The 27778-nt window shown below is 37.1% G+C and overlaps 1 protein-coding gene across 5 annotated transcripts in view; it reads left to right on the forward strand.

Annotated features, from left to right (window-relative positions):
* DMD (dystrophin) overlaps nt 1–27778 on the forward strand; it is a 2389494-nt gene that overhangs the window by 501664 nt on the left and 1860052 nt on the right. For all 5 annotated transcript variants that reach the window (XM_055564496.1, XM_055564495.1, XM_055564498.1 and 2 more), the window contains exons 3-4: nt 23446–23538; nt 24972–25049. In XM_055564496.1, coding sequence (XP_055420471.1) covers nt 23446–23538; nt 24972–25049 — 171 coding nt within the window. The remainder of the gene's footprint in view (nt 1–23445; nt 23539–24971; nt 25050–27778) is intronic.

Consider the following 27778-nt stretch of genomic DNA (forward strand, 5'->3'; position numbering starts at 1 on the left):
AGGACACTGTTAATGACATAACCTTGGAAGACCCATGACATCACATTGTTTACATTCTACTAGTCAGGCCAGCTGCTCAGACCATTCAAGTTTCAAGGGGAGGAAAGTTAAATGCTACCTCTTGATGGAAGAAGTGTCACAGAATTTTGTGGCTATCGCTAATCCATCACAGCTACTGTGAATAATTTCCTCCTCCTCTTAGAGTCCCCTCCGTATTAAGAAACCAGAATCTTTCAGGAGGAGAAAGTATAAATGACGATAGCTGTGGAGGAAGGACCTGACACAAATAAGCTTGGAGAGATGGAAGAGCTGCAGTTTCGGGAAGGAAAGAGATACAGTTTGATGAGATACAATTGATGGTAGAGAGTTCAAGGCTCACGCTGACCTGATTCATTCCTCTGTTTTCTTAGTCTAATCTTTGTATCAAGAGAAAACTTCTGAAAGCAACATACATGGGGTATCTTAGGTTGCTGCTGCTGCTGCTGCTAAGTCGCTTCAGTCATGTCTGACTCTGTGCGACCCCATAGACGGCAGCCTACCAGGCTCCCCCATCCCTGGGATTCTCCAGGCAAGAACACTGGAGTGCATTGCCATTTCCTTCTCCAATGCATGAAAGTGAAAAGTGAAAGTGAAGTCTCTCAGTCATGCTCGACTCTTAGCGACCCCATGGACTGCAGCCCACCAGACTCCTCCGTCCATGGGATTTTCCAGGCAAGAGTACTGGAGTGGGGTGCCATTGCCTTCTCCTATCTTAGGTTAGCTCCCTGTAAAAATGAATGTTCTGCCCTGAGCAATGGGTGAAGGTTGATTTAAGAAAAAAGAAATATGAAGAGCTTATCTGCTCTTTTTTGAAACGGTTATCTGAAGATACTTTGTGTTAAGATTTCTTTGTTATTAATTTGAAAATTGGCTAGGAAAGTTGCTATAAGTGAAGGATAGACTAAGGCCTTGCAGCTTTAATTGTGGTCTGCAGTCCAGCAGTATCAGCCATACCTGAAATGCTGTTAAAAATGCCAAATATTAGATCCCACTCTTGAGTTAGACTCCAGAAGATTCTGTATTTTAATAACTTGCTTAGATGTTTCCTATGCAAACTAATGTTGAGAAAGGAACTCTGTTCTAAGGGATATTTGATCATTCAAGTAACCACGATGGTCTCCAATTGTTTGACAGAACTTCTCAAGCACTGTTAAGAAGCTGAAAAAATTATGTGTAACAGAGTTATCATATAAAACCCATATTAGCATTCTTAAAAAAAAACCTGTTAATTATCCATCAGTGAAAAACTGAAAAATTCACAACAATAGGGAGAATCTGAGGTGATTTCTAAATCCTTTTTATGTCTTGGATCCCTTAAGCAATCTGATGAATTCTGTGGACCCCTTCTTAGAATACTTTTTAAAAATATGTAATAAAAAATACATAAAATTACAAAGAAAACCAATTGTATTGAAATACAATTATCAAAATATTAACTAAATTTGTGGCACATTAATAGAATTCTTTTTTAATGCTTTAATTAACAAGATGTAGGAAGTTATTTAATGGCTATTGTCATTTCAAATAGTGATGAATGTAAGCCAAATACGGAAATATGTGCAACAGGTATCATGTGATTTAAATCTCTGATTTTTTTTTTTGTGACACAATCTCAAGTGCTGCTAATAATGTTTAATTGCATAAAATCATAAGGAACAAAAGTGACAGATTCATGTTAGATATTGCAGAAAATAAAGATGTAATTTTTTTACCTATCTAAGTGCAGGGAGCCCATAAAAATCATGAACCTCCTTTCCTTGGCCCTGTGGAGCTCAGGCTGAGAACCTCCTGGCCTTTATTTCTTTCCTTTAATTTCATAGCAGGTGTATAACCAATTATAATTCCATTTATATTCCTGCTTTTGGGAAGCCCAAAGATAAGTGTTTGCTTATTTGTAGTAGCTATTCTTAGCTTGTACAGTTTTATTATATTTTCATCTTTTTCTCCTAGCCTGCTTTAGACTCTAGACACAGAATAGGAGGATGTGAGTGTTGAGAATGTCCTCAGAAAATAACCAATTTAACCCACATCATTTTAATAGCAAGAATGAATGCTCAGACAGGCACCCTGATATACTCAAGATTACACGATCAGTGAAAGAGCTGAGCCTAAAACAGTTTTTCAAAATGTAATCCATGTTACACTTGCATCAGAATCACTTTGCAACCTGTATTCTTTAACTGGCTCATCCATGTGATTCTGATATATTCTAAAGTCTGAGACACAGAGGCCTGAGTTAAGAATGTCTGGGTTTGGAAGTTGATTCTTTGCTACTAAAGCATACTGCCTGCTAGGTATAAATGAGGAGGAAAGAAGATGAGTCAAAATCACTCAAAGACTGATAGCCAGTCATCTCAAGAGCTCACATAGGGATCAGTTTTTAAGGGAAGGAGAGGTACTCATTCCGGTGTAATTTAAGGAAGCAGAAAGGAGTACATAATGGAATGGCATGCGTCCTGAGGGCTCAGAGGGCAGGGTTATATGAGCACTTCAGCAGTGACACAGAAATTGAAAAGGAAACTAAAAGAATGGAAAACTGGATGAAACCAAGACAAATAATTGATAAGGCAAGTATGGTGGACACTTGAGGGAGGGCAAGAGATGGGGCTGATGATGAGGTCATAACTACCACTAAGGCAAGCTGAGCTAAAAAAGAGTGGGTCCCATTATCTCTCTTGCCCTCCTTCATCTCTTCTCACAACAACCAGAGAGAGAATGCCAATTAGATCTTATGTCTCCTCTACCCATCAAAGCCTTTCCATTGCTTTTATTTATTTTTAAAATTGAAGTATAGTGGATATACAATAATATATGTTATGGGTGTACAATATACTGATTTGCAGTTTTTCAAGGTGATAATTCATTTATAGTCACTGTAAAATATTAACTATATTCCCTGTGTTGTACAGTATATCCTTACAGCTTATTTTATACATAGTAGTTAGTACCTCTTAATCCTCTTCCCTTTCCCCTTCTCTCTCCCCACTGATAACCACTAGTTTGCTCTCTATATCTGTGAATCTGTTTTATTTTTATTCTATTCACCAATTTGTTGTATTTTTTAGATTCCACCTATAAGCGATATTCCTTGTGTTTAGAATAACATCCATACCACAGCTGATGCCTTCTCCCTCTTTGGCTACTAACTTCATTTAGCATCACTCTCTTTGTTTCCCTTTGTGCATATCGTTCTCCTATCTGTAATTCTCTTTCCACCTCCCTTTTTCAAGATTCTGGCCCTATCTCCTTTTTTAGATCTTACCTTGAATGTCACCTTCTCAGAAAGAACTTCTTATCTGTGTAGCTTGTTCCTGTAATTCTCTTTCTGATAACTCTGTTTTTGTCTTGGCATTTGAAGGCTTATAATCTGTAATGGCACCCCACTCCAGTACTCTTGCCTGGAAAATCCCATGGAAGGAGGAGCCTGGTAGGCTGCAGTCCATGGGGTCGCTAAGAGTCGGACACTACTGAGCGACTTCACTTTCACTTTTCACTTTCATGCATTGGAGGAGGAAATGGCAACCCACTCCAGTGTTCTTGCCTGGAGAATCCCAGGGACGGCGGGGCCTGGTGGGCTGCTGTCTATGGGGTCGCACAGAGTCGGACACGACTGAAGCGACTTAGCAGCAGCAGCAGCAATCTGTAATCTGTAATTGGAGAAGGCAATGGCAACCCGCTCCAGTATTCTTGCCTAGAGAATCCCTTGGACAGAGGAACCTGGTGGGCTGCTGTCCATGGGGTCACACAGGGTCGGACACGACTGAAGCGACTCAGCATGCCTGCATGCATTGGAGAAGGAAATGGTAACCCACTCCAGTATTCTTGCCTAGAGAATCCCAGGGACAGAGGAGTCTGGTGGGCTGCTGTCTATGGGGTCGCACAGAGTCGGACACGACTGAAGCGACTTAGCAATAGCAGCAATCTGTAATCTTACATTTGCTTACTTACTTGTGTACTCTTCCTTATTCCTCTCCCTGGAGAGACAATAAACTCCAGAAATGTAGAAACTAAATCACTGTTCACCCAAACCTCATGTGATATCATACTGTAGATGCTCAATAAATATTTGTTGAATTTAAAAATGGGAACAGAAGTTTCAAGAATAGTAGAGTCTGATTAGAGGGAGTAATTCCCTGTTGGTGATCCATGAGGTAGAATAATTTAAGGTGGATTAGGGAGGAGACCTGGGGCTTCCCTGGTAGCTCAGACAGTAAAGAATCTGCCTGCAATGCGGGAGACCCAGGTTTAATCCCTGGGTCAGAAAGATCCCCTGGAGAAGTGAATGGCTACCCACTCCAGTATTCTTGCCTGGAGAATCCCATGGACAGAGGAGTCTGGCGGGCTACAGTCCATGGGGTCACAAAAGAGTCAGACATGACAGAGTGACTAACACTTTAGAACTTTGGAGGAGGCATGAATTTGCCACATGTATGGAGACAAAGGGAGGATCAAAGCATTGGAACTTAACAGGTCAAAAAGCTATGAAGACATTAAATATTATTTTAAAAGTAATGAAGTAAAGACATTAAATATTATTATGGTCAACAGCATGGTAGTCATGATAGCATATCAACCTCTAAGTTTAAAGGGGCTTATGTCCCATCCAGTTATCAGGGGTCATAGGTCCATACTCATCCTTACTTGGATTCTTCTGCTGATACAATTAGTTCATGCTGTCTGTTCTTGCCTGTTGTTGGCCTCTATGCCCACATCATCACCAGAGATGACTGAAGTCCTATCAAACCCTCAGCTATCGTGTCCTTTTCTTTGTCCCTTTCATATCAATTTAGAGCTGCCTCAAGTGTCTCAGGGCATCCTTTCAATCTTACCTGCTTTGACACCTAGCTCATCTGTTGCTGTTGCCTTTTCTACTCCACTGGTGCTATTGACGGGGCCAGTGGTGGGTGTAGAAGAAGGAGTCCCCAATCTCCCAGTGTATATGCTAACAAGCCAGGCACAGGTCTTCTCAGATCTAGGATTCTCCCCAACATATCTATGTTTCTGGGACTTGATCTCAGAGCAAAAATGGCATGATGGACCACAATAAAGGCTATCTGTCTTATTCAACATAAATCATTTCAATCCTATTATTTTTCCAGCTATTAAACTATCTCCTTTGGGATGAGGCAGACTTGCATCTATATAGTTTCACTGTACTCAACATACTAAGGATTTTGCAGTGCACAGCTCTGATCTTTGCCATAGATTTCAGATATTATATAGAAACATAATATTTAAGCCTTGGTGTCTTTTTTTTTTTTTTTTTGCATTTTCATGGTAACGATTATAGCTGAGAAAGTACACATATATAGATTCCAAGAGTTGGGTGAAAGTACCAGCTAATATGTCAGAATATTAATCTGCCACATGATCTTAAATATGAGATATGTCTTCGTTTCTCCAGGATGCTATAAACAATACTAGAGACCAGGTAACTTATACATAACACAATTTTTTTTCCTCATCATTCTGGAGACTTCTGGAAGTCCAAGATCAGGGTGCCAACATTATCAGATTCTGGTGAAGGTCTTCCTGTTCCATCCTCACCTGGTGGAAGGAGTTAGAGAGCTCTGTGGGGCCTCCTTCATAAGGGCACTAATCTCATTTATGAGGGCTCCAGCCTCATGACTTAAGCACCTCCCAAAGGCTCTTCCTCCTATACCATCACATTGAGCATTAATATTGAATCTAAATATGAATTTGGATGACACACAAAATTTAAATCATTGCAAGGGGGAAAAGGAGGCAAGACTTTAACTTGTTATGATAGCAGGTAAATGAAACTGAAGATTAAATTCTAAGATGAGCTTGCAGTGGGGAAAATGAGGCTGAGGGCATAAAGGCAACTGTTCAAAATCCTTTAAGGTTTCAGAAGACACTGAGGAAAGAGTTAGAAGCTGAGGGTGAGAGGAAAAAATTGGCCAACATAGAAAAGGATAAAGGTATGGGAAAAAGTATTGAAAAAAAAAAAAAAGCAGATTGAAGGAGGGTGGTTCTATTCAGAACTAAAATTGAAGCTTACAGCAGGGAACCAAGGAAAAGACATTTTGAAAAATATGATAGGATGGTATGAAGAATCTTTAACACATTGACCAAACAGCAAATAAACAAAAAACAATGGGGCTGGATATAATTTATTGATCAGATTCTGGTTACAGTTGGAAATTTTGTTCTGTGTGATTCTGGATGCTGTTATGAGTTTCATCCCAGGGATATATGTTAGCTGTTGACAAGCTGTGCCATTTATTAGTACCATTAGGTTTTGTAAAAGTGTGGATATTATTTTTCTGCATCATTTTGTTTTGTTTCTAATTTTGACTAATATTGAAGTGTGTTATCTATTGTGTATCAGTTAAACAAGTGTTTATCCTTAAAATCTTAGAATTGTTATTATTCTTCTTCAATTCATGATATATCATGCATAAAAATATAAGAAGATTATAGCACTTTGCCATGGCTCTTCTCCCTGTATTAAGCCCAGTAGGTTTTTAAAGACTAATTTGTGGTCAAATTTATTTTAGTCACTAAAGAATACATTAAGGAAGGCAAAGTCCATTTTAATGATCATGTATATTTTTAAGTTCCTCTAAGGAGCTGTTAAGATTGGCTTATTTGAAGGTTGTTGGTAGTAATTGAAGTATTATGAAAAATGATGCCTGTTTTGTGAACCAAAACAGATAATATTTAGTATTTTGTATCATTTGTTCCACATATCCTTTAATGACTCAATTCCTGTTGATCTATTTCCTCATGGATTGCCCACAAAATTATATTAGAGATAAAATAAGAAATGGGCAGCATTATCAAAGGTTGGTGAACATAAATATCAAAGAATAAGCTTTTGATACATTAACCTCTAAATCCTTCTCAAAACAATCATGCCATGCTCAGTATATTCCATAAAATGAAGAAGTCAGGGTAATTCCCAGTGCTACATGATTATAAATACCTAAGAAGGTCAACTATGATTTGAAAACTCCCAAATTGGCTGGATTTGAAGAGTCATCTTTTCATCTTAGACAGAGGCACATTTTTAGCTTCTGGTCCTGATAATGATAGTACAGTATAAGATAAACATGATTGTGAGTCTTTAATGGAGCCATGGCTGCAAGGATGCCAATAAAAGAATCTGTTTTTAATAGCATATACATGGAGGCTTCACCATGATGCCTTCTTTTTTTCAAAAGAATTTATTATAGATTTTTGTTTAGTTATACATGGAAACATTTATCATAGGAGGGTCAATAAAAGCAACAAACGAAAAACAAGAAAGTGGGGTGAATAGGTATGAAACTATAGCCTTCATCAGGTCAGTTCAGTTGCTCAGATGTGTCAGACTGTTCGCGACACCAGGCTTCCCTGTCCATCACCAACTCCCGGAGTTTGCTCAAACTCATGTCCATCAAGTAGGTGATGTCATCCAACCATCTCATCCTCTGTTGTCCCCTTCTCTTCCTGCCTTCAATCTTTCCCAGAATCAGGGTCTTTTCTAATGAGTCAGTTCTTTGCATCAGGTGGCCAAAGTATTGGAGCTTCAGCTTCAGCATCAGTTCTTCCAATGAATATTCAGGACTGATATCCTAAAGGATTGAAATCCTTTAGGATTTCCTTTAGGATCTCCTTGTAGTCCAAGGGACTCTCAAGAGTCTTCTCCAACACCTCAGTTCAAAAGTTATCAATTCTTCGGTGCTCAGCTTTCTTTATAGTCCAACTCTCACATCCATATATGACTACTGGAAAAACCATCATAGCTTTCATAGTTAGAGGAAATAGATTTAAATCTGAGTTTAAACACCTTGGTGAATCTACTTAAGGCTGCTGAATCTTAAAATATCCTCATGTCTAAAAAGGTAGAAGCAAAACCTTTCTCACTAATTCCTTCTAATATCAATTAGAATAAGTTTGACACTGTTGATGAAATTCTTAAAGCATTTTGGTTTAATTAAGAAACACTCAGAAATGTTACTTTGGTTGATAAAGGAGGAGAACAGGGAATGAAGGAGGAAGATGAAGAAGCAGAAGACAAGAAAGGAAAAACTAGAAATATAAGATAATTCAAATTTGAAAAAAGTACTTATATATGAATAGATAAAAGACTGTGCAAAATATATAAACATGTTGACACTAGTTTTGTGATGAGATTATGCATTTTATTTCTTTTTAATATTGTTATGTGTATCTTTTTTTTTTTCATAAAGTACATTCATTCGTTTTAAAAGAAGAACTCATTTTAAAAACCTAACAATTAAAATTATTCTTTCTACTTTAGATTTAAAGTTTGTATTTAAACCTCCATTTCAAATCTTACAGTCCAAGATCAGTAACAGATTGCTAATGCATTCCCAGTAGTATTTAAATTTAAGAAACTAAGAAAGGTCATTTAACCAGGTGAGTCAACATTAAAAAATCAATTAATATATTTTTAAGGCAAGATTTTTTTCCTTTTTGCTCAGTGATGTTTTTGGACAGTTGCTGTGTTCATAAAATAGAACATTTTGAAAAGCAGTATTTTATAATGAGCAAATGTCTGGTATTGATACAAATGAATTATTAAATTAGGCACCTTTTACAGTCAAGTCATGCAATAGTAGAAAAGTCCTGGTAAAAACTTCTATTTAAAGAGCTATTAAACTATTTTTCTATTTTTGAAACAAACAGTTGCCTATTAAGATTTTCCAATTAATTTACAAGACAACTTAAAATTTTTCTCATGAGCTTTGGGAGGAAAATGTGTCAAACCTAACTACTTCCCTTTGGCTGTTATTCAGCTTAATTTATTTAAAAATGCATTATTCTAGAAACACTAAGCAAAGGTGACAGTTTAATTCAGAGAGAATTGTTTAGATTCATTATTTTTATTTTGAAAACATCTGAATGAAAAACCACTATAAATTAGAACTTACAATGAAGAAAATAAGACAAACAGAAATTTTTATCTGAAGTGACAACAGAGTAAAAAAACTAGAAAATAAAAGAATGAAAAAGTGTTCCTTTCCTTTTTTTAACTTCTCATGAGATTCAAGTGAACTTCAAATGAGCATGTTGAGCAAGAAATAGAATCTTTTCCTTTTTTTTTACAGCATATAATGAACCCAGAACTTAAACACACACACACACACATATTTTATTAAAGATAGCATTAAATATCTTTTAAGATTTACACATTTTTTACTTGCTCCATGAAGCTGAGAATTTCTTTTTAAATAGGGCTTTGCTGAACTTTTTTTTTTTGCAAGATGGAATTGAAGGAGCTCTATAGAGCATATTGATTGTGCTCTTTTCCAGATAATTCATTAAGTCAAATCTCCACAGATAGTGACTTTTTGCTCATTTTCAACTTCACCAGTGAAATGTTTCCTAGCTTGGAGTTCTTTTGCACAAAAATTGCAAGGGCTTTTTAAAATTTTTCATAAATAATTTAGCAATTTTTATAATACAGTTTAATTTTTCATATTTCTTCCTCTTGTGTAGAAACATTCATATATGAACATTTCAGTTCAGTTCAGTACAGTGTCTAAATCATGTCCGACTCTTTGGGACCCCATGGACTGCAGCACCCCAGGCCTCCCTGTCTGTTGCCAACTTGCAGAATGTACTCAAACTCATGTCCATTGAGTCGGTGATGCCATCCAGCCATCTCATACTCTGTCGCCCCCTTCTCATTCTGCCTTCAATCTTTCCCAGCATCGGGGTCTTTTCCAATGAGTCAGTTCTTCGCATCAGCTGGCCAAAGTATTGGAGTTTCAGCTTCAACATCAGTCCTTCCAATGAATATTCAGGACTGATTTCCTTGAGGATGAACTGGCCGGATCTCCTTGCAGTCCAAGGGAATCTCTAGAGTCTTCTCCAACACCACAGTTCAAAAACATCAATTCTTCAGTGCTCAGCTTTCTTCACAGTCCAACTCTCACATCCATACATGACCAAAGGAAAAACCTTAGCTTTGACTAAGATGGAACTCTGTTGGCAAAGTAATGTTTCTACTTTTTAATATGTGACCTAGGGTGGTCATAAATTTTCTTCCAAGGAGCAAGTATCTTTAATTTCATGGCTGCAGTCACCATCTGCAGTGATTTTGGAGCTGAAGAAAATAAAGTCTGTCGCTGTTTCCATTGTTTACCCATCTATTGCCATGAAGTGATGGGACCAGATGCCATGATCTTCATTTTCTAAATTTTGAGCTTTAAGCCAACTTTTTCACTCCTCTTTCACTTTCCACAAGAGGCTCTTTAATTTTTCTTCACTTTCTGCCATAAGGCTGGTGTCATCTGCATATCTGAGGTTATTGATATTTCTCCTGGCAGTCTTGATTCCAGTTTATGCTTCATCCAGCCCAGTGTTTCTCATGACATACTCTGCATATAAGTTAAATAAGCAGGATGACAGTATACATCCTTGATGTACTCCTTTTCCTATTTGGAACCAGTCTGTTGTTCCATGTCCAGTTCTAACTGTTGCTTCCTGACCTGCATACAGGTTTCTCAAGAGGCAGGTCAGGTGGTCTGGTATTCCCATCTCTTTAAGCATTTTCCAGATTTTACTGTGGTCCATACGATCAAAGGCTTTGGCATAGTCAATAAAGCAGAAGTAGATATTTTTCTGGAACTCTCTGCTTTTTCGATGATCCAGTGGATGTTGACAATTTGATCTCTGGTTCCTCTGCCTTTTCTAAATCCAGCTTGAACATCTGGAATTTCATGGTTCACATTCTGTTGAAGCCTGGCTTTGAGAATTTTAGCATTACTTTACTAGCATGTGAGATGAGTGCAATTGTGCAGTAGTTTGAGCATTCTTTGGCATTGCCTTTCTTTGGGATTGGAATGAAAACTTTTCCAGTCCTGTGGCCACTGCTGAGTTTTCCAAATTTGCTGGCATATTGAGTGCAGCACTTTCACAGTGTCATCTTTTAGGATTTGAAATAGCTCATATGGAATTCCATCACCTCCACTAGCTTTGTTCTTAGTGATTATTCCTAAGATCCATTTGACTTTGCATTCCAGAATGTCTGGCTCTAGGTGAGTGATCACACCATTGTGATTATCTGGGTCATGAAGACCTTTTTTGTATAGATCTTCTGTGTATTCTTGCCACCTCTTCTTAATATCTTCTGCTCTCTTAGGGCCATACCATTTCTGTCCTTTATTTAGCCCATCTTCGCATGAAATATTCCCTTGGTATCTCTAATTTTCTTGAAGAGATCTCTAGACTTTCTCATTCTATTGTTTTCCTCTATTTCTTTGCATTGATCACTGAGGAAGGCTTTCTTATCTTTCCTTGCTATTCTTTGGAACTCTGAATTCAAATTGGTATATCTTTCCTTTTCTCCTTTGCTTTTCACTTCTTCTATTCATAGCTATTTGTAACACCTCCTCTGACAATCATTTTGCCTTTTTGCATTTCTTTTCCTTGGGGAATGTCTCTGTGGGGTCTCTGGGTCCTGGTGCGCACAAGGTTTGTTTGAGCCCTCTGAGAGTTTCCAACAGGTATGGGGTTTGATTTTAAACATGATTTCGCTCTTACTACCATCTTGCTAACATTTATCAGTTATATATATTACAGCTAACATTTATCAGTTAGCTATTGCTGTGTAACACTCTACCTTGAAACTCAGTAGGTTAAAACAACAAGTATTGATTAGTCTTTCAGATCTTCAACCAGGAAGTTCTTCAGTTCTCTGCTGGGATTATTCATGTGTCTCTAGCTAGCTGTGGTTTGACAAGTGTCCTTGCTAATCTTGCCTAAGCTCTCCCACATGTCTGGTTGTCAGCCAGTCTGGTGTTTGAGTTACCATATCTGGGACTACTGGGATAATTTGGTTCTGCTTCACATGTATTATCTTCCAGTTATCTGGCTAAGGTGTGTTCTTATGATGAAGGGGGAACCGTGGAACAAGAGAGCAAAAGTGTTCAACCCTTTGTGAGGCTGACATTTGCAAGTAGAACAACATCCCTTCCATTGTATTCTGTTGGACAAAGAAAGCAATGGCCAGTCCAGATTCCAGAGATAGAAAAATAGAAACCACTTCCTCATGAGAGGAAGAGCAAAGTCCCATTGCAAAGGACATGGTTTCAGGAAAGGATGAAATAGTTGGCCCAGTTCTGTGGTTAATCTACCATGGATAGTGAACTCCACTTTTGCAAAAAACAAACAAACAAAAAAAAAAAACAAAAAAAAACCAACAAAAAAAAAAAACAAAGAATAAGTTCCAATGGAAAGGTAGATAACTGCTTAGAATTTTAATGAGCTCATATTTATAATTTAAAGCAGTTGCTCCTGAACAACATGACTCCCTTTTCAAGTAATATTTCCACACAAGAATAGTTCTCCTGAATTATTAGGACTCCAAAATTCACCTCTAAACAATGGCTATGTTGGCCTTTTCTAAATAATATTAACTATCTTAAAATATAAATCTATATATTAATGTGAAAATAATGTTAATCACTTCAAAATTGCATACCTTGTTCAAAAGAATGAAAGCAAATGACCATTAGATATTTACCCAATCTCCTTTAGGTTGGCAGACCAAGTCAGTCCCCTTTGCTGAGATCACTCATATATCTCAAGTCTGATCTCTACCCTCCCTACATATACCCTGTGTTCTATGACCTGATTTATCATAGCTTAATGTAGTTTATCTGATCCTTAGCATCTGAAATGTCCCTCTGCTTGATATTCTTTTCCTCTTTTCACATCTTGTTAATTTTGTATTCAATGTTGTAAATTCACTTCTAGGATTCCTGCTTCTCTTATGCCTCTCAAGTGAAGGTGACATCTCTCTTGTTTGTGCTGGCACTGTTCTTAAAACACCACTATTTATAGGATAATAATACAGTGCTCAGAGAAGGCAATGGCACCCTACTCCAGTACTCTTGCCTGGAAAATCCCATGGATGGAGGAGCCTGGTAGGTTGTAGTCCATGGGGTCACTAAGAGTCGGACACGACTGAGCGACTTCCCTTTCACTTTTCACTTTCATGCATTGGAGAAGGAAATGGCAACCCACTCCAGTGTTCTTGCCTGGAGAATCCCAGGGATGGGGGAGCCTGGTGGGCTTCCGTCTATGGGGTCGCACAGAATCGGACATGACTGAAGCGACTTAAGCAGCAGCAGCAGCAATACAGTGCTATATGTATATTTGCTTAAATGCATACATCCTTCATATACTGTGACTAAAGCAGCAAAAACAATGGCAATATCTTTTTATCATCTATCTTCCCAATTATTCCCAGCACTGGGCACAATAAAAAGTAGGTGACTAATAGCTGTTACATTTAGTTGTTTAACTTAACTACTCTCCCTCCTTTGACACATGAGGAAAATAAACAAATTTCTAAATCATTTATCCAAATTCACACCATTGGGGAAAGTTAGAATTACAATTAAATAAAGTCCTCTTTGACCCCAGATGTTATATTCTTTAACATGTAACTGTGTGAATCTCACATGGAAGACTTTCAATAAGTAATTGGCATGTTTAGGTGGATCTCTCAGGAAATCACTGCACTAAAAGCATGAGTAATGCTGTTCCTTCTACTTACTATTATTCAATCCTCTTCACTTTTAAGAATTATATTCATTCTATGTCGATTTATAGCCTTCTAGGCTTTTAGTGGCACCAAAATCACTGCAGATGGTGACTGCAGCCATGAAAGTAAAAGACGCTTGCTCCTTGGAAGAAAAGCTATGACCAACCTAGACAGCATATTAAAAAGCAGAGACATTTACTTTGCCAAAACAGTCTGCCTAGTCAAAGCTATGGTTTTTCCAGTAGTCATGTATGGATGTGAAAGCTGGACTATAAAGAAAGCTGAGCGCTCAAGAATTGATGCTTAACTGTGGTGTTGGAGAAGACTCTTGAGAGTCCCTTGGGCTGCAAGGAGATCAAACCAGTCCATCCTAAAGGAAATCAGTCCTGAATATTCATTGAAAGTTTCAGCTGAAGCTGAAACTCCAATACTTTGGCCACCTTATTGATGTGAAAAACTGACTCACTGGAAAAGACCCTGATGCTGGGAAAGATTGTAGGTGGGAGGAGATGGGGACAACAGAGGATGAGATGGTGGGATGGCATCACTAACTCGATGGACATGAGTTTGAGTAAGCTCCGGGAGTTGGTGATGGACAGGGAAGCCTGGCGTGCTGCAGTTCATGGGGTAGCAAAGAGTCAGACATGACTGAGTGACTGAACTGAACTGAAGTTTTCAGTGTGGGGGAATTGCTTTTGTAGTTTAATTTAATGACATTTAAAAATTGATTTTACATGTACCTTTGAGTGAATTCTATATATTAAAAATTTGTTTTCATCTCTAGAACAATATTTGCTGGATTTATCAAGGCATCCCTGCTAAGAGAGTGATATAACAATAGAAATGTAAGACATTGTGGAATTTTTCTAGTGTACATATGTAGAATTATCATCGTTATTACCTTTCAATTACTAATTCAACCTAAAATTAGAAGCATCTTTTTCTTGTAGGTCCTATACCTATATTTGATGTTCAGAAACCTAGGGGGAAAGAAAAAGAATAAATTAGTTAAATTATCCTTATTTTATTGAAAGACATCATGAAAATACACAAGTAAAACTTATATAGTACTGACCCTTAATTACATTATGGTCAAAGAATAGTTAATAAATCTGGAACTATACCACCTGATTTAGGTTTGGATTCGTATCTACCACTTATTCACTGTTACTTTGTTCTCTATGTCTCAGTTTTGTCATCTGTAAAATGGGGATACTTTTAACTGATTGTTAAAATAATTAATTAAAATAATCCATGTACAGGGCAGACAATTGTGGCTGACATAAACTAAGCACTGAATGTTTATTACATATGTCAATACAAAATATATGAGATTGAATCATATGAAATTGCCAAATTTTGATCCTATTTGAGTACAGAATTTAAAGTTTCATATGGTTCAACCTATCAGAAGGAAATAGAGGTATAATGAGGACAGAAGCTCTTATTCAAATATTCCATCCTATGCCACATTTTTCCATTCTGTGTTTCCTGTTCCCTTGATTTGATACTGATTATTGGCAGACTCACTTCATAAGCATAGAAGAAGAGAGAATAAATAGTCTAAGGCTGACTTTCTAGTAGGTAGGGGCAGGAAATGATCAGAAAGAGGCTGTGTCTTGTCACATAATTGTCCACACACAATTGTACTGCAGTGTATTTGAGAAATTATAAGAATATTAATTTCATAAATAAAATTTACATTTATTTATTAAAGGCATCTTCAGATGTCCTTTGACCATAAAGTCTCATTCTACTGGATCTGAACGAGTTCGAATAGTTCTTTCTCCCTCTGCCTTTTGCCTGAAGCTAAGAGCCAATGGTTCACATTTTTCTAGTGAGTGTACCCACTGTGTCACAGTACTTTTTTTTTCCTTTTTGAAGAATCAGAGTATTATTTAGATGCTTTGAAATGAAGGGCTTCATCTTGCAAACTTTATACTGTACTTTTTTTTTTTTTTTTCCTGCTACAAAAGCCTTTACTGGCATAGAATAGAACCAATCTCCATTTCCCTCACTGGCTATCTCAAGCTTACATCTTATATCTTTGTGATTCAGTAGAAAAACTGAATTTCACTTTCAGAATTCTAAATTTATAGGTGATATTTAAAGATGATATAACATAATTAACTAAAATAATAGTTTATAAGGTTTCCATTATTTTAACTATTTGTGAAGTATATTAACATTATATCTACAAATAAAGATTACCTATAATGGCAACCCACTCCAGTGTTCTTGCCTGGAGAATCTCAGGGATGGGGGAGCCTGGTGGGCTGCCATCTGTGGGGTCACACAGAGTCGGACATGACTGAAGTGACTTAGCATAGCATAGCATAATTTTACTATTTTTTTTTCCAGCGTAGCTGGTGATTGAGTTAGTACTGATCTATCTCATTTACAGATGAGAAAACACAGGCCTCAGTTAAGGATTCAATTTTATTACAAAACATATTAAAGATAGACCTGATCAGACAACAAACCATTGCTGACTCTTGGTTAAGCACACTTTATTTTTATAATAGAACATTTACAGATAATGACTTGATTTCCATTAACTATTGTTGTGGCTGCTGTTGAAAGTTCTAATGTGCAATCTGGTTGAATCTCTTCTTGTGTACTTGATAGTATAACATACACATTGAGTCCTAGTGATTATGTTTTATAACGAGTTACTGCCAAATAACATTTTATACCTGGAGAGAGTGTAAAACTATTATCTAACTTAGCTCTTGAGCACTTGTATAACTCCAAGGAATAACTAAAATTTTTAAAACATTATCTTTGTAGCTCAGATTTTAGTGCTATTTCTGGTACATAGAAGTTTAAAAGGATCTGATGCTGAGGAATAATGAATAATATATGTTAAGTTTCATCCATTAAAGCCCACTAAACAATCCAGTACTTTGATATCCCTATTAGAGGAGAGAGAGTGTTCCAGTCATACATTTGAGTCTTTAAAACAACATTGCCAGAGATAGAAATAATATGGACGATTTGAGGAGGACCACTGGGGCCTTCACTTATTTTCTGACATGGGCACCCTTGACAGTGATCCTATGGATCAAGGGAATCTTTTCTCCTGTCTGGGAATGTTGAATGTGTCTTTGGTTTATTCTTCTAGGTCCTCTCTCTGCCTTTTTCTTCCCTGGGGGGCTGATTTCTGTGGATGATATCAGCAGACTTCTTGTCCTCTGGCTTCCAGTTGGATTTGGCTCTTGGGAGCATTTACAGGAGATCAGAGGAAGGGAGGAAAGAGATATCAGGGCATTTATTTATCACAGGATAGCTGCATTCATCACCCAAATATCAGAGCTCCTGTCAGGTGACCCTCTCATTACTCTCTCTGTTCAGGAGCCAGTAACCAGTCTCTTTCTCTTCATTCCTGTGTCCAGGAGTGATAATTACACTTCTTTAGTACCTGTTTTGGTGATTTCTTTCTACCCTGACCTCATCTTTGTAAATTGTCCCTTATTAACTCTCTTCAAGTTATCCAAGTCCTGCTAGGATCCTGACACCCTCAAAGGAGAGTCCTACTTTATTTCCAGGTGATTCCATTTAACCAAAGAGGGGAAATATGAAATGTGATTAGGTTTTATGGAGCATTTCTTATGCCAAGAAATGTGTTGGATACCTTATACTTGTTTAGTTGCATCCAACTCTTTGCAACCCCATGGGCTGCAGCAATCCAGGCTTTCCTTCACTAGCTGCTGGAGTTTGCTCAAACTCATGTCCACTGAGTCTGTGGTGCTATCCAACCATCTCATCCTCTGTCATCCCCTTTTCCTCCAGCCTTCAGTGTCTGCCAGCATCAGGGTCTTTTCCAATGAGTTGTCTTTTCGCATCAAGTGGCCAAAGTATTGAAGCTTAAGCTTCAGCTTCAGTATCAGTCTTTCCAATGAATATTCAGGGTTGATTTCCTTTAGGATTGACTGGTTTGATCTCCTTGCTGTTCAAGGGACTCTTCAGAGTCTTCTCCAGCACCACAGTTATACTTATTAACTCATTTAATCCCCATACTAATACTTTGAAGTTGACCACTTCTGTTACTTAGAGCTGAAAGTTCTAAGCAGAATTCAGAAAATACAGATTATTAGGGTTAAACAATTTGGCATAAATTCATGATGCTATCCATTCATGAGGCTATCTAAGTACATCTTAGAACAAAACTCTACCCCTAATGCATTTAAATCTTTACAGCATCATCATAAATTAGGTAGTAGTACATCCTTGTTTTACAGATGATAAAAGGTAAGACACAAAGAGATTGTTACATGTTCATATCACACATGAAATATGGTAGAGCTGAGATTTGAACTATGGCATTCTGGATGTAGAGAGAATATTTTTACTCATTGTATTACAGCACTATGCTTTGTAAAACATACTTCACCATTACAACTTCTTTCTTTCCAAATTCTCTCTGCCGAAAGCTTATGTCTTTCAATTATTGGTTTTCTAAAAGGAGACAACTAAACCAGCATTATTCTTCTGTTTTTAGGAGACTCCTTTCAAGGCTAAACTAATCTGTGGTATTAAAAGTTAGGACAGTTATCATCCTTGGAAGGGCTAGTATACAGAAGTGGGTGTGAGAAAGCTCTGAGGGTACTGGTCATATTATTTTTCTCCATGGAGGTTATGATAATATAAATGTGTTCAGTTTGTGTAGATTCACTGAGCTAACACTTAAGATATGTGTACTTTCCTGTGTTTATATTGTGCTCACATTGTGCTCAGTCACTCAGTCATGTCCGAGTTTTTGCGACCCCACGCCTGCCAGACTCCTCTGTCCATGGTATTTCGCAGGCAAGATACTAGAGTGGGTTGCCATTTCCTACTCCAGGGGATCTTCCCCACCCAGGGATTGAATCTGTGTCTCCTGCTTGGCAGGTGGATTCTTTACCACTGTGCCACCTGGGAAACCTATATGTATATTATACCTCAATAAAATAATCTTATAAAATACTTTTTACAACTTACGCTTACAAAGGATTGAATTATTTTTTATCAAGAAATGATCAACAGGTTTTACCAATAAGTTTGGAATCAATTTTGCCCTCCTTTTTGGTGTTCTCTTGCTCTTGATGTTTCTAATAGCTAAAGATTCAGAATCACAGAGAAGTATCTTGATTTTCTCAGCAACATAGATGTCCAGAGGCTGACCTTTCTGTAACCAGAAGGCCATATTAAATTATTCCTTGCCTCTTAACCTTTTATTGGAGCATGCTGTTGAATTATCTGTATTTACTGCTTAAAAGACTGACACAGCTCTGAAGAGTCAGAAGCCATTGGAATAATTTTTAATTCATTTCTATCCCTTTCTCATTTTTTTTACTTTGAATTTTTTTACTGTGTTTATGCCACTTACCAATAAACCTGAGTTTTTTTTAACATTGTCTGTACATTGTTTATGTATAAATATATAAAAAATTATATAAATACAGAAGTTCTGTCATCCTGACCATGATCTAGAAGGATTGCTATCTCATTTTATGGTCCTTTCATCTTGGTATTTGGGTTAGCAAGGAAGATGAAAATAAGTGAAAGTAGGAAATTTCTAAGTAATACCAAAATTTACTTTTTAAAGAAAATATTAATCATGAAAGCAATTGAAGATAGAGAGCCACAGGGTCATATAGCCCAAGGCACTTAATGTTTTATGTGTTTTATAAGATTATTTTCAGACACTTGAAAAGAAAGCCATTAAACACAGGGGGGTTTTAAAGAAAACTACTGTTTGCATGATGTGTCACTTGCAACAAAAAGACATGGCAGATGTCTCTCACAGAAGATGAAAAGGGAAGAAAACAAAAGACTTAATTAAAAGTAACCAAAGGAAAAAATAAAACAGTAAAGTAAAATAAAGGACTTGAAGGCTCTTGAGTATTCCCCTCGTGCCATCCACATTTACTAGTATTAGTAATTGAATATGGAGGGGCATCTAAGAGAAAAAGGAACGCATTGTATGCGAGCTCTGTATTTTCTGGTAGATTCAATAGTTAACCATAATTGAATTTATTTCTCATATGTGGCCAAAGAAGGAGAAGCCAAGGAATAATAGACTAAAACAAAACAAAACGAAAATATCATCCTATATTTACTGTGTGCCTAATGTTTGCCAAGTCTGTATAGCACACCTACACTGTTTCACTTAAGCCTCAGAAGCTTAAGACTCTGATGTGGTATTATTTCAATACCCATTTTATTATTGAATAGATTGTCCCTCAGAAAGACTAAGCCACTTGCCTCAGACAGTGAAGCTGGTAAATAGAAGACTTGGGTTCAAAAAAATTAGCTATTTCTGTCTCAGAAATGTGTGCAACTTTTGCTATATCATACCTATGTATGGAATGAGGAATGAGGTATGGGATCTAGGAAAGAAGAGAAAACCATTCAAGAGAAAAGACATGTTCTGGTTTCCTCAGGGTAGGCATAGTCCAGGAGGAATAAGACTAAGCACCTGAACATCCATGTAGTTACAGGCTAAATATTGTACATTTCTTTGAGCATCACTTTAATTAGACCATAGGAGGGGAAATTTCAATCAAAGTGCTTGAAATTACTTTTAAGTTCAACATGCATTAAGTGAGGAAGATAAAATCTCCACGAATCCTTAACATAAAACATATGCTTTCATAAGAAATTTTGAACCTGCCGTTACTATATACTTTTCACTGCTAGGCTCTGAGATAAATACATTCAGTCTTATCTGCTGGAAGGATGCTTTAGTGGAACATTCTGAGAAGCACTCTATTAGAGATCATGGTGGCTATAACAAATATAAATTGGATTTTTATTGTCATACTTTAATATATCACTGATTGCATGAGTTTGAATGTTATATATATCAGGAACTATCTTTTTCTCTATCACCTCACTGCTTTCTAGGTGCCCCAATGAGATGTGCCTGGAGGCCTCTGATTAGCCTCCAGTCCTTCCCTCCCTTTCTGTTTTGTTTGATTCCAGTTTAAAAGGGAAAATTATAAAATACCTGGTCCTTATGTATAAGCTTGTATCAAAGCAAGATGCTGTTTGCCTTGTTGATCTTCATCTCGGCTCATTGTCCAAAAGCATAGTCTTTCTACTCCTTGTATCTTGGATGCTAGGTGATTCTTACAACTTTGGGGTTAATGTTTTATTCTTTGCCACAAGACTTAGGCCTTTCCAAGTCCCTGCCATTCTTTTTGAATGAACATTTTGCCACCCGCTTCCTTCCTGGTTTGACATACTTTATTATCTATCAGTCTATCTGTCTATCTAGATATATACATTTTATTAAGAATAAGTATTTCTGTCAACTAACTATATTTAATTTTCTTCAAAACCTCACACATTTCACTGTGAAATATTGTTTTTGTCAATAAGTTTAGAAGTCACACACTTCTCAAAAGGAAAATTTGCTCCTAGAAAAAAAAAATGAGCATTTTCAAGGTACTGTAGACCTTTAACCAATATGAAAATAAAATCTTAATATTCCCCACCACCACTGCCAAGTTACTCTGGATTATATATGAGATTCTTGACAGGTTCATTTTTTCATTTTCTTTGCTTATGAGTAGAGGGCTTCTCTTAATTTTTCATGAAAATGGCATTGTTATTTCAATATTTACCTGTACATTATGTATAGTAAAAGTACTTTTTAAATGTTCTAGTAACATAGTGTTTTGTGGTCTCTTTGCCACTAGAATTTTATTTATATATAAATATTTATTTACATTAAAAATATATATTTGTGTATACATTTCGGTTCTGTCAGGTCTTAGTTCCAGCACATAGGATCTCCATTGAAACATCCAGGCTGTGTTGCTGTGGCTTGTGGCCTCAGTGTTTGCTTCACATGGGCTTAGTTGTCCCATGGCATGAGATCTTAGTTCCCCAACCAAGACATTCACCAACCAAGGGTTCACCATCTCCCCTGCATTGGAAGGCAGATTCTTGACCACTGGACCATCAGGAAGTCCCTGCCCTGGAATTTTAAATCAGAACTATTTGAGTAGAATTTCAAAAGAATGACTTGTATTTATCTTTGTCAAAGCACATACGTGGCTCGATTCCCAAAGCTGAGTATGGAGGGACTGGTAGACTTTTTGCAGTGGTCAGTGTTCTCATTAAGTGACACACCTGGACACTGACAGGACTTGTCTTGGACATGGCTACTTGGCTGTAGGGAGATCCTGAATCCTCTGTCTTCAATCTTAGAAGCTTCAGAGATGTCTTTTGACTGGAAACCAGGGTTCTTCTTTAGCTGTGTGAAATCTGAAGTTTGTGTTTGATTGAGGGAGTGGATAAGGAAAGGCCAATCACCCAAAGGCTAATGTTAGACCCATCATGTGACATTGTGAGGAAAGTATTTCCTGATTCCCAGACTATGGGAATTCCCATGGTTATGTGCTCTTGAGTTTCTTTTACTGTTCCCTCATAGCATTACCTTTTAGAAATATTTGTTTTCCCTGCTCAACTCAAAGTTCCATGAAGACGGGGGTCATATCCAACTGATTTACTAGTGTATGCTCTAGCACCTAGTCCAAGTTTATTGGTGCTCAATAAATATCTGTTATTGATAAATTAGGGCTTTCTTGATATCTTGGGTGATTAAAGAGTTGTGAATGATTTCATATGAAGGTATTGGAGGCTTTAAACCAGAAAAAAAATATTTGGGGGCATGATGGAAGAAATAAAATCTTTGAAAGATAATCAGATGAGAGGAGGAAACGGCTAAGTAAGCAGCCCAATAAAATAGAATGAACAAGAGCCCCAGGAATTAGACAGATCTGGGCCAAAAACTTGGTTTTATCATCTTTTTGTTTTGTAACAAAAGGCCATATGTTCAACCTCTGTGTCATGAATAGAATGAGTATACAAATGCTAACCTCACAGAAATGTTATACAAATTATAAATCAATTTATTTAGTGGGATGTTTCTTATGAATAGTTAGTTCTTATGAATAGTTACTCCAAAAATGTTAGATGTTATTAGTGGCTATTTTTTTCCTGCAATATAATTCCCAAGTATAGAAGTAAGAAAAATATATGAAAAGCTTTCACTGACTTATCTCACTTAATTTAAATCATATTGTTTTAAAATTTGAGCCATCCAATATGTGACTAGATCATTCTGAGGCAGCATGCAAAATGTATATGCGGAGAATTATGGGTGAAGGATGGTGAACCCTCAATGACTACATATTATGTTTCCAAGCATACTAAATGGTTACGTTTTATGTACCCACCCAAGGCAAATTATTTGTAGTCTTTTTTGGTGTGTTTGCTGCTGCTGCTGTCACTTCAGCCGTGTCTGACTCTGTGTGACCCAATGGACAGCAGCCCACCAGGCTCCCCCATCCCTGGGATTCTCCAGGCAAGAACACTGGAGTGGGTTGCCATTTCCTTCTCCAGTGCATGAAAGTGAAGAGTGAAAGTGAAGTTGCTCAGTCGTGTCCGACTCTTCACGACCCCATGGATTGCAGCCTACCAGGCTCCTCCGTCCATGGGATTTTCCAGGCAAGAGTGCTGGAGTGGGGTGCCACTGCCTTGGTGTGTTTACTTCTCCCCAAACATTGCTCAACTGCCTGATAATTTAAACATTTTTTTCTTTCCTTCATAGAATCAGCATTTGAAAAGATGAGTTAATTAGATCCATTAGACTATAAATCTCCAACTCTTGTTATTGAGAAAAATATATAATAGCTTTGGCTGAATAATGATTTATTGGTTTTTGTTTTTTACTTGAGGTTCTCTTTCCATCCATCACCGTTGGCAGATTAAGCATTAGACTCATTAAATATTCTTCAACATAGCTTTAAATTTTAAAAGGCATAATTGTAGAAATGGATACCTGGAAGCATGCTTTATTTAATTGGGTATATTTCTTATTTCAGTTCGGGAAGCAGCACATAGAAAACCTCTTCAGCGACCTACAGGATGGGAGACGCCTCCTAGACCTTCTTGAAGGCCTGACAGGGCAAAAACTGGTATGTGACTTAAAATATTTATAAGAGCTTCACATTAACCTCAGCAAAATTTCAGACCAGAAACAAACTCATCATAGTTTTATGAGATCTAGTAAACTTCATTAATTTACTAATTACTGATTGAGGTAGCTATATAGGACTTATTTCTGAATAAAACAACCTTCAATATTATTTTTACTTTGGCATGTTCTATCATATGCAGAACAAGAAGGTGAAATTTGCAGTAATAGATATTATTCTCTACTATTATTTGGTATCTGTTATTGATAATCTTCTCTACTATTGTTTGGTATCTGTTATTGAATGTATTTTAATAAGGCTTTTATACCTAATGACCTTTTAACTTTAACTGTTTTTAGTCTTTTTTTCTTTTCATCTTCCAGTTTTATTAAAATATAATTGACATATAGCATTGTACATGTTTCAAGTGTATAGCATAATAATTTGACTTGCATACTTACATCATGAAATGATTATCATGAGTTTAATGAATGTCCATCATGTCATATAGACAAACTTAAAGAAGTAGGAAAATTCTATTTCCCCTTTCCTTCTGATAAGAACTCTTAGGATATAAGAACACTTAACATGAAATATGGAAAATGGGGAGTTGCTGTTCAATAGATGTAGAGTTTCAATCATTCAAGATGAATAAATTCCACAGATCCCCTGTACAATATTGTGCCTATAGTTAATGCTATTGTATTTTGCAGTTAAAATTGTTTTAGGAGGGTAGATCTCATTTTAGGAGTAAATATTGCAGGCATCACAGTGTCAGACTTTCTAAACCTCCACAACTAAATGAGTTAATTCATATATTGTAATACAATATATTACACATATATTATATATATTGCATATTACATAATTGTAATACACTATACCAATGTTAGTTTAAAATTTATAGGGCAAGGTAAGACTTTGGGGATTGAGGGTAAGGCTTAAAGAACTGAAGATGATTGAGGTTTTGAGCTTCAGTGACTAAGACAATTAAGGTAATATTGACAGAAATAGTTTCCTTTAAGCCTATTTGGCATTATAGAATTTTGCTAGGCTCAAATCTCTTTTAAACTTTCCTAAAAATTGTGGGAATTAACTCATTTATATTCCTAGAAAATGTTTTTATGCATGCTGATGTTTCTCATGGTGGTCATTCAACTGGACTGTAGAATGAAGGAGAGATTACCAAAATTGCTTTTGCGAAAGAAAAAAAAATGTTATCAGTTTTCTTGAGGAGTGGTTGATTCATGCTAAGAAACTCCTATGACAAGGGCAATTAACCCAAAGCACTTAAATTCATTACATTAATGCCTCGCAGCCTGTGATCATTTAAATGATTCCAACTGAAAAGTGAAATGTAGAAATTGTTTCATTTCTGGTAGATTGTCCTTCTCTCCTCCTGGGCAGTCAACATATTTTCATTTTGTTTTCAGCCAAAAGAAAAAGGATCCACAAGAGTTCATGCCCTGAACAATGTCAACAAGGCACTGCAGGTCTTGCAGAAAAATAATGTAAGTGGAGCCCTGGACAGAGTCTGAATACCATGAGACAGCTTGCTTAATGTTTGAGTGACGGCTTTGGTCCCAAATACAGAGAAAGCATTTCGGGTTCTCTTGAAATTCAAAGCAGTTAATAAGAGCACGTGTTCAAGTTCAGGTGCATCTGCTTGTGGCTGATGTGATACAGAAAGTAAGTGCATGCAGCCATAGGGAGCATGGAAAGTTATGAACCAGTAGCCTGGTTGGCCACTTTGTCTTGTTTTTAGATTTTTCATGATGAAGTTATATTTGGTGGACAGATAAAGTCCTGTTGTGAACTTATCTCCTTACAGCAGTGTTTCTGTGCAGCAAATGGCTTTTACTCAGCAATTCTTATTTTTTGTGAATAAAGTGTGTTCACACATGATGATGATTAAGTTTGTTTGAATTAAACCAGTGTTTCTTAGATGGTACATCCAAGTATGAAAGTTACACAGAAAAAATCAGCATTTCACCTTGTCGTAAGAGTTGCACATTTATTTTCTATTCCTGTATCTGATTTGATTTAACTAGGAGAAAATAGATGTGTGGTATTAGAAAAAGTCAACAATCATATCTAAATAAGTGTGTAGATGAAAGGACTCCTTGTCTCCTCAGAATGACTTTGAGATTCCTCCCCTCTCTCATGACATTGGAGGCAGCCCTCCTTTCTTATTAAATTCCCACAATCTTTCTAATTGACCAATATATTTACCAGGCATTTTTGGTAGCTTCCTAATTATATTATGTCTATCTTTCAAGGATAAATCCAAATAATTGATCACATACTCTTAAAGTAACCATACTGAAAGATTAGTAATGTATACTCCCCCAAATATTGCTTAGCTCATCTGGCAGGGAGAGGATGTCTCTCTGGAAATGGAAGTGAAGGCGGTGTAGCAATTGGTCCATTATTATGAAAGGTTATATTTAACCTATGAAAGTTATTTTAGAGAAACACTATACTTTTTATTATTTTCCTGCAGTGATTAACTATTTTCAAATTTTCTTCAGGAAAATAAGATCATCTATGGAATGTTTTCCTTTGTATGAGTCCTATTGTTGTTGAGTTGCTAAGTCATGTCCAACTCTTTTGCAACCCCACAGACTGTAGCCCATCAGGCTCCTCTGTCCATGGGATTTCCCAGGCAAGAATGCTGGAGTGGATTCCTCCATTTCCTTCTCCAGGGACTCTTCCCTACCCAGGGATCGAACCTGCGTTCCCTGCATTGGCAGGCAGAGTCTTTACCATCTGAGCCATAGTTGATTTCCAATGTTGTGTTAATTTCAGTTGTATAGCAGTATGATTCAGTTATAAATAAATAAATATATATATATATATTTTCCATATTCTTATCCATTATGATTTATCACAGGATATTGAATATAATTTCCTGTGCTATCCCAGCAAGTGGGATCTTGTTATTTATCCATTCTGTATACAATAGTTTGCCTCTGGTAATCTCAAACTCCCAATCCTTCCCTCCCCCACCTCTCCTCCTGTTGGCAACCACAAGTCTGCTCTCTATGTCTGTGAGTCTGTTTTGGTTTCATAGTTATGTTCACGAGTCATATTTTAGATTCCACATGTAAATGATATCCTGTGGTGTTTGTCTCTCTTTCTGACTTTGCTTACTATGATAATCTCTAGGTCCACCCATGTTGCTGCAAATGGCATCATTTCATCCTATAGAACATTTTGAAAGATCATTATAATTTAAAGTAAGAAAATGTTTTAACAATATTGGGAACTTAAAATGTCTTTTTAAAGTATCAATTCCTTGTATAAGAAACATGTATATTACCATATGTAAAATAGATGACTAGTGCAAGTTTGACGCATGAAGCAGGGCACTCAAAGCTGGTTCAGTTCAGTTCAGCCGCTCAGTCATGTCCAACTCTTTGTGACCCCATGGACCATACATAGCACGCCAGGCCTCCCTGTCCATTGCCGACTCCCGGAGTTTACACAAACTCATATCCATTGAGTCAGTGATGCCATCCAGCCATCTCATCCTCTGTCGTCCCCTTCTCCTCCTGCCCTCAATCTTTCCCAGCATCAGGGTCTTTTCAAATGAGTCAGTTCTTCACATCAGGTGGCCAAAGTATTGGAATTTCAGCTTTAGCATCAGTCCTTCCAATGAATATTCAGGACTGATTTCCTTTAAAATGGACTGGTTGGATCTCCTTGCAGTCCAAGGGACTCTTAAGAGTCTTCTCCCATACCACAATTCAAAAGCATCAATTCTTGGGTGCTCAGCTTTCTTTATAGTCCAACTCTCACATCTATACATGACTACTGGAAAAACCATAGCTTTGACTAGACAGACCTTTGTTGGCAAAGTAATGTCTCTAATTTTTAATATGCTGTCTAGTTTGGTCATAACTTTTCTTCCAAGGAACAGGCGTCTTTCAATTTCATGGCTGCAGTCACCATCTGCAGTGATCCTGGACCCCCCAAAAATAAAGTCTGTCACTGTTTCCACTGTTTCCCCATCTATTTTCCATGAAGTGATGGGACCAGATACCATGATCTTAGTTTTCTGAATGCTGAGTTTTCAGCCAACTTTTTCACTCTCCTCTTTCACTTTTACCAAGAGGCTCTTTAGTTCTTCACTTTCTGCCATAAGGGTGGTGTCATCTGCATATCTCTGAGGACAATCCAGAAGGATGGGTTGGGGAGGGAGGTGGGAGAGGGGTTCAGTATGATGGGACACAAGTAC

The sequence above is a fragment of the Bubalus kerabau genome, chromosome X (genome assembly GCF_029407905.1).
Source record: "Bubalus kerabau isolate K-KA32 ecotype Philippines breed swamp buffalo chromosome X, PCC_UOA_SB_1v2, whole genome shotgun sequence".
Lineage (NCBI taxonomy): Eukaryota > Metazoa > Chordata > Mammalia > Artiodactyla > Bovidae > Bubalus > Bubalus kerabau.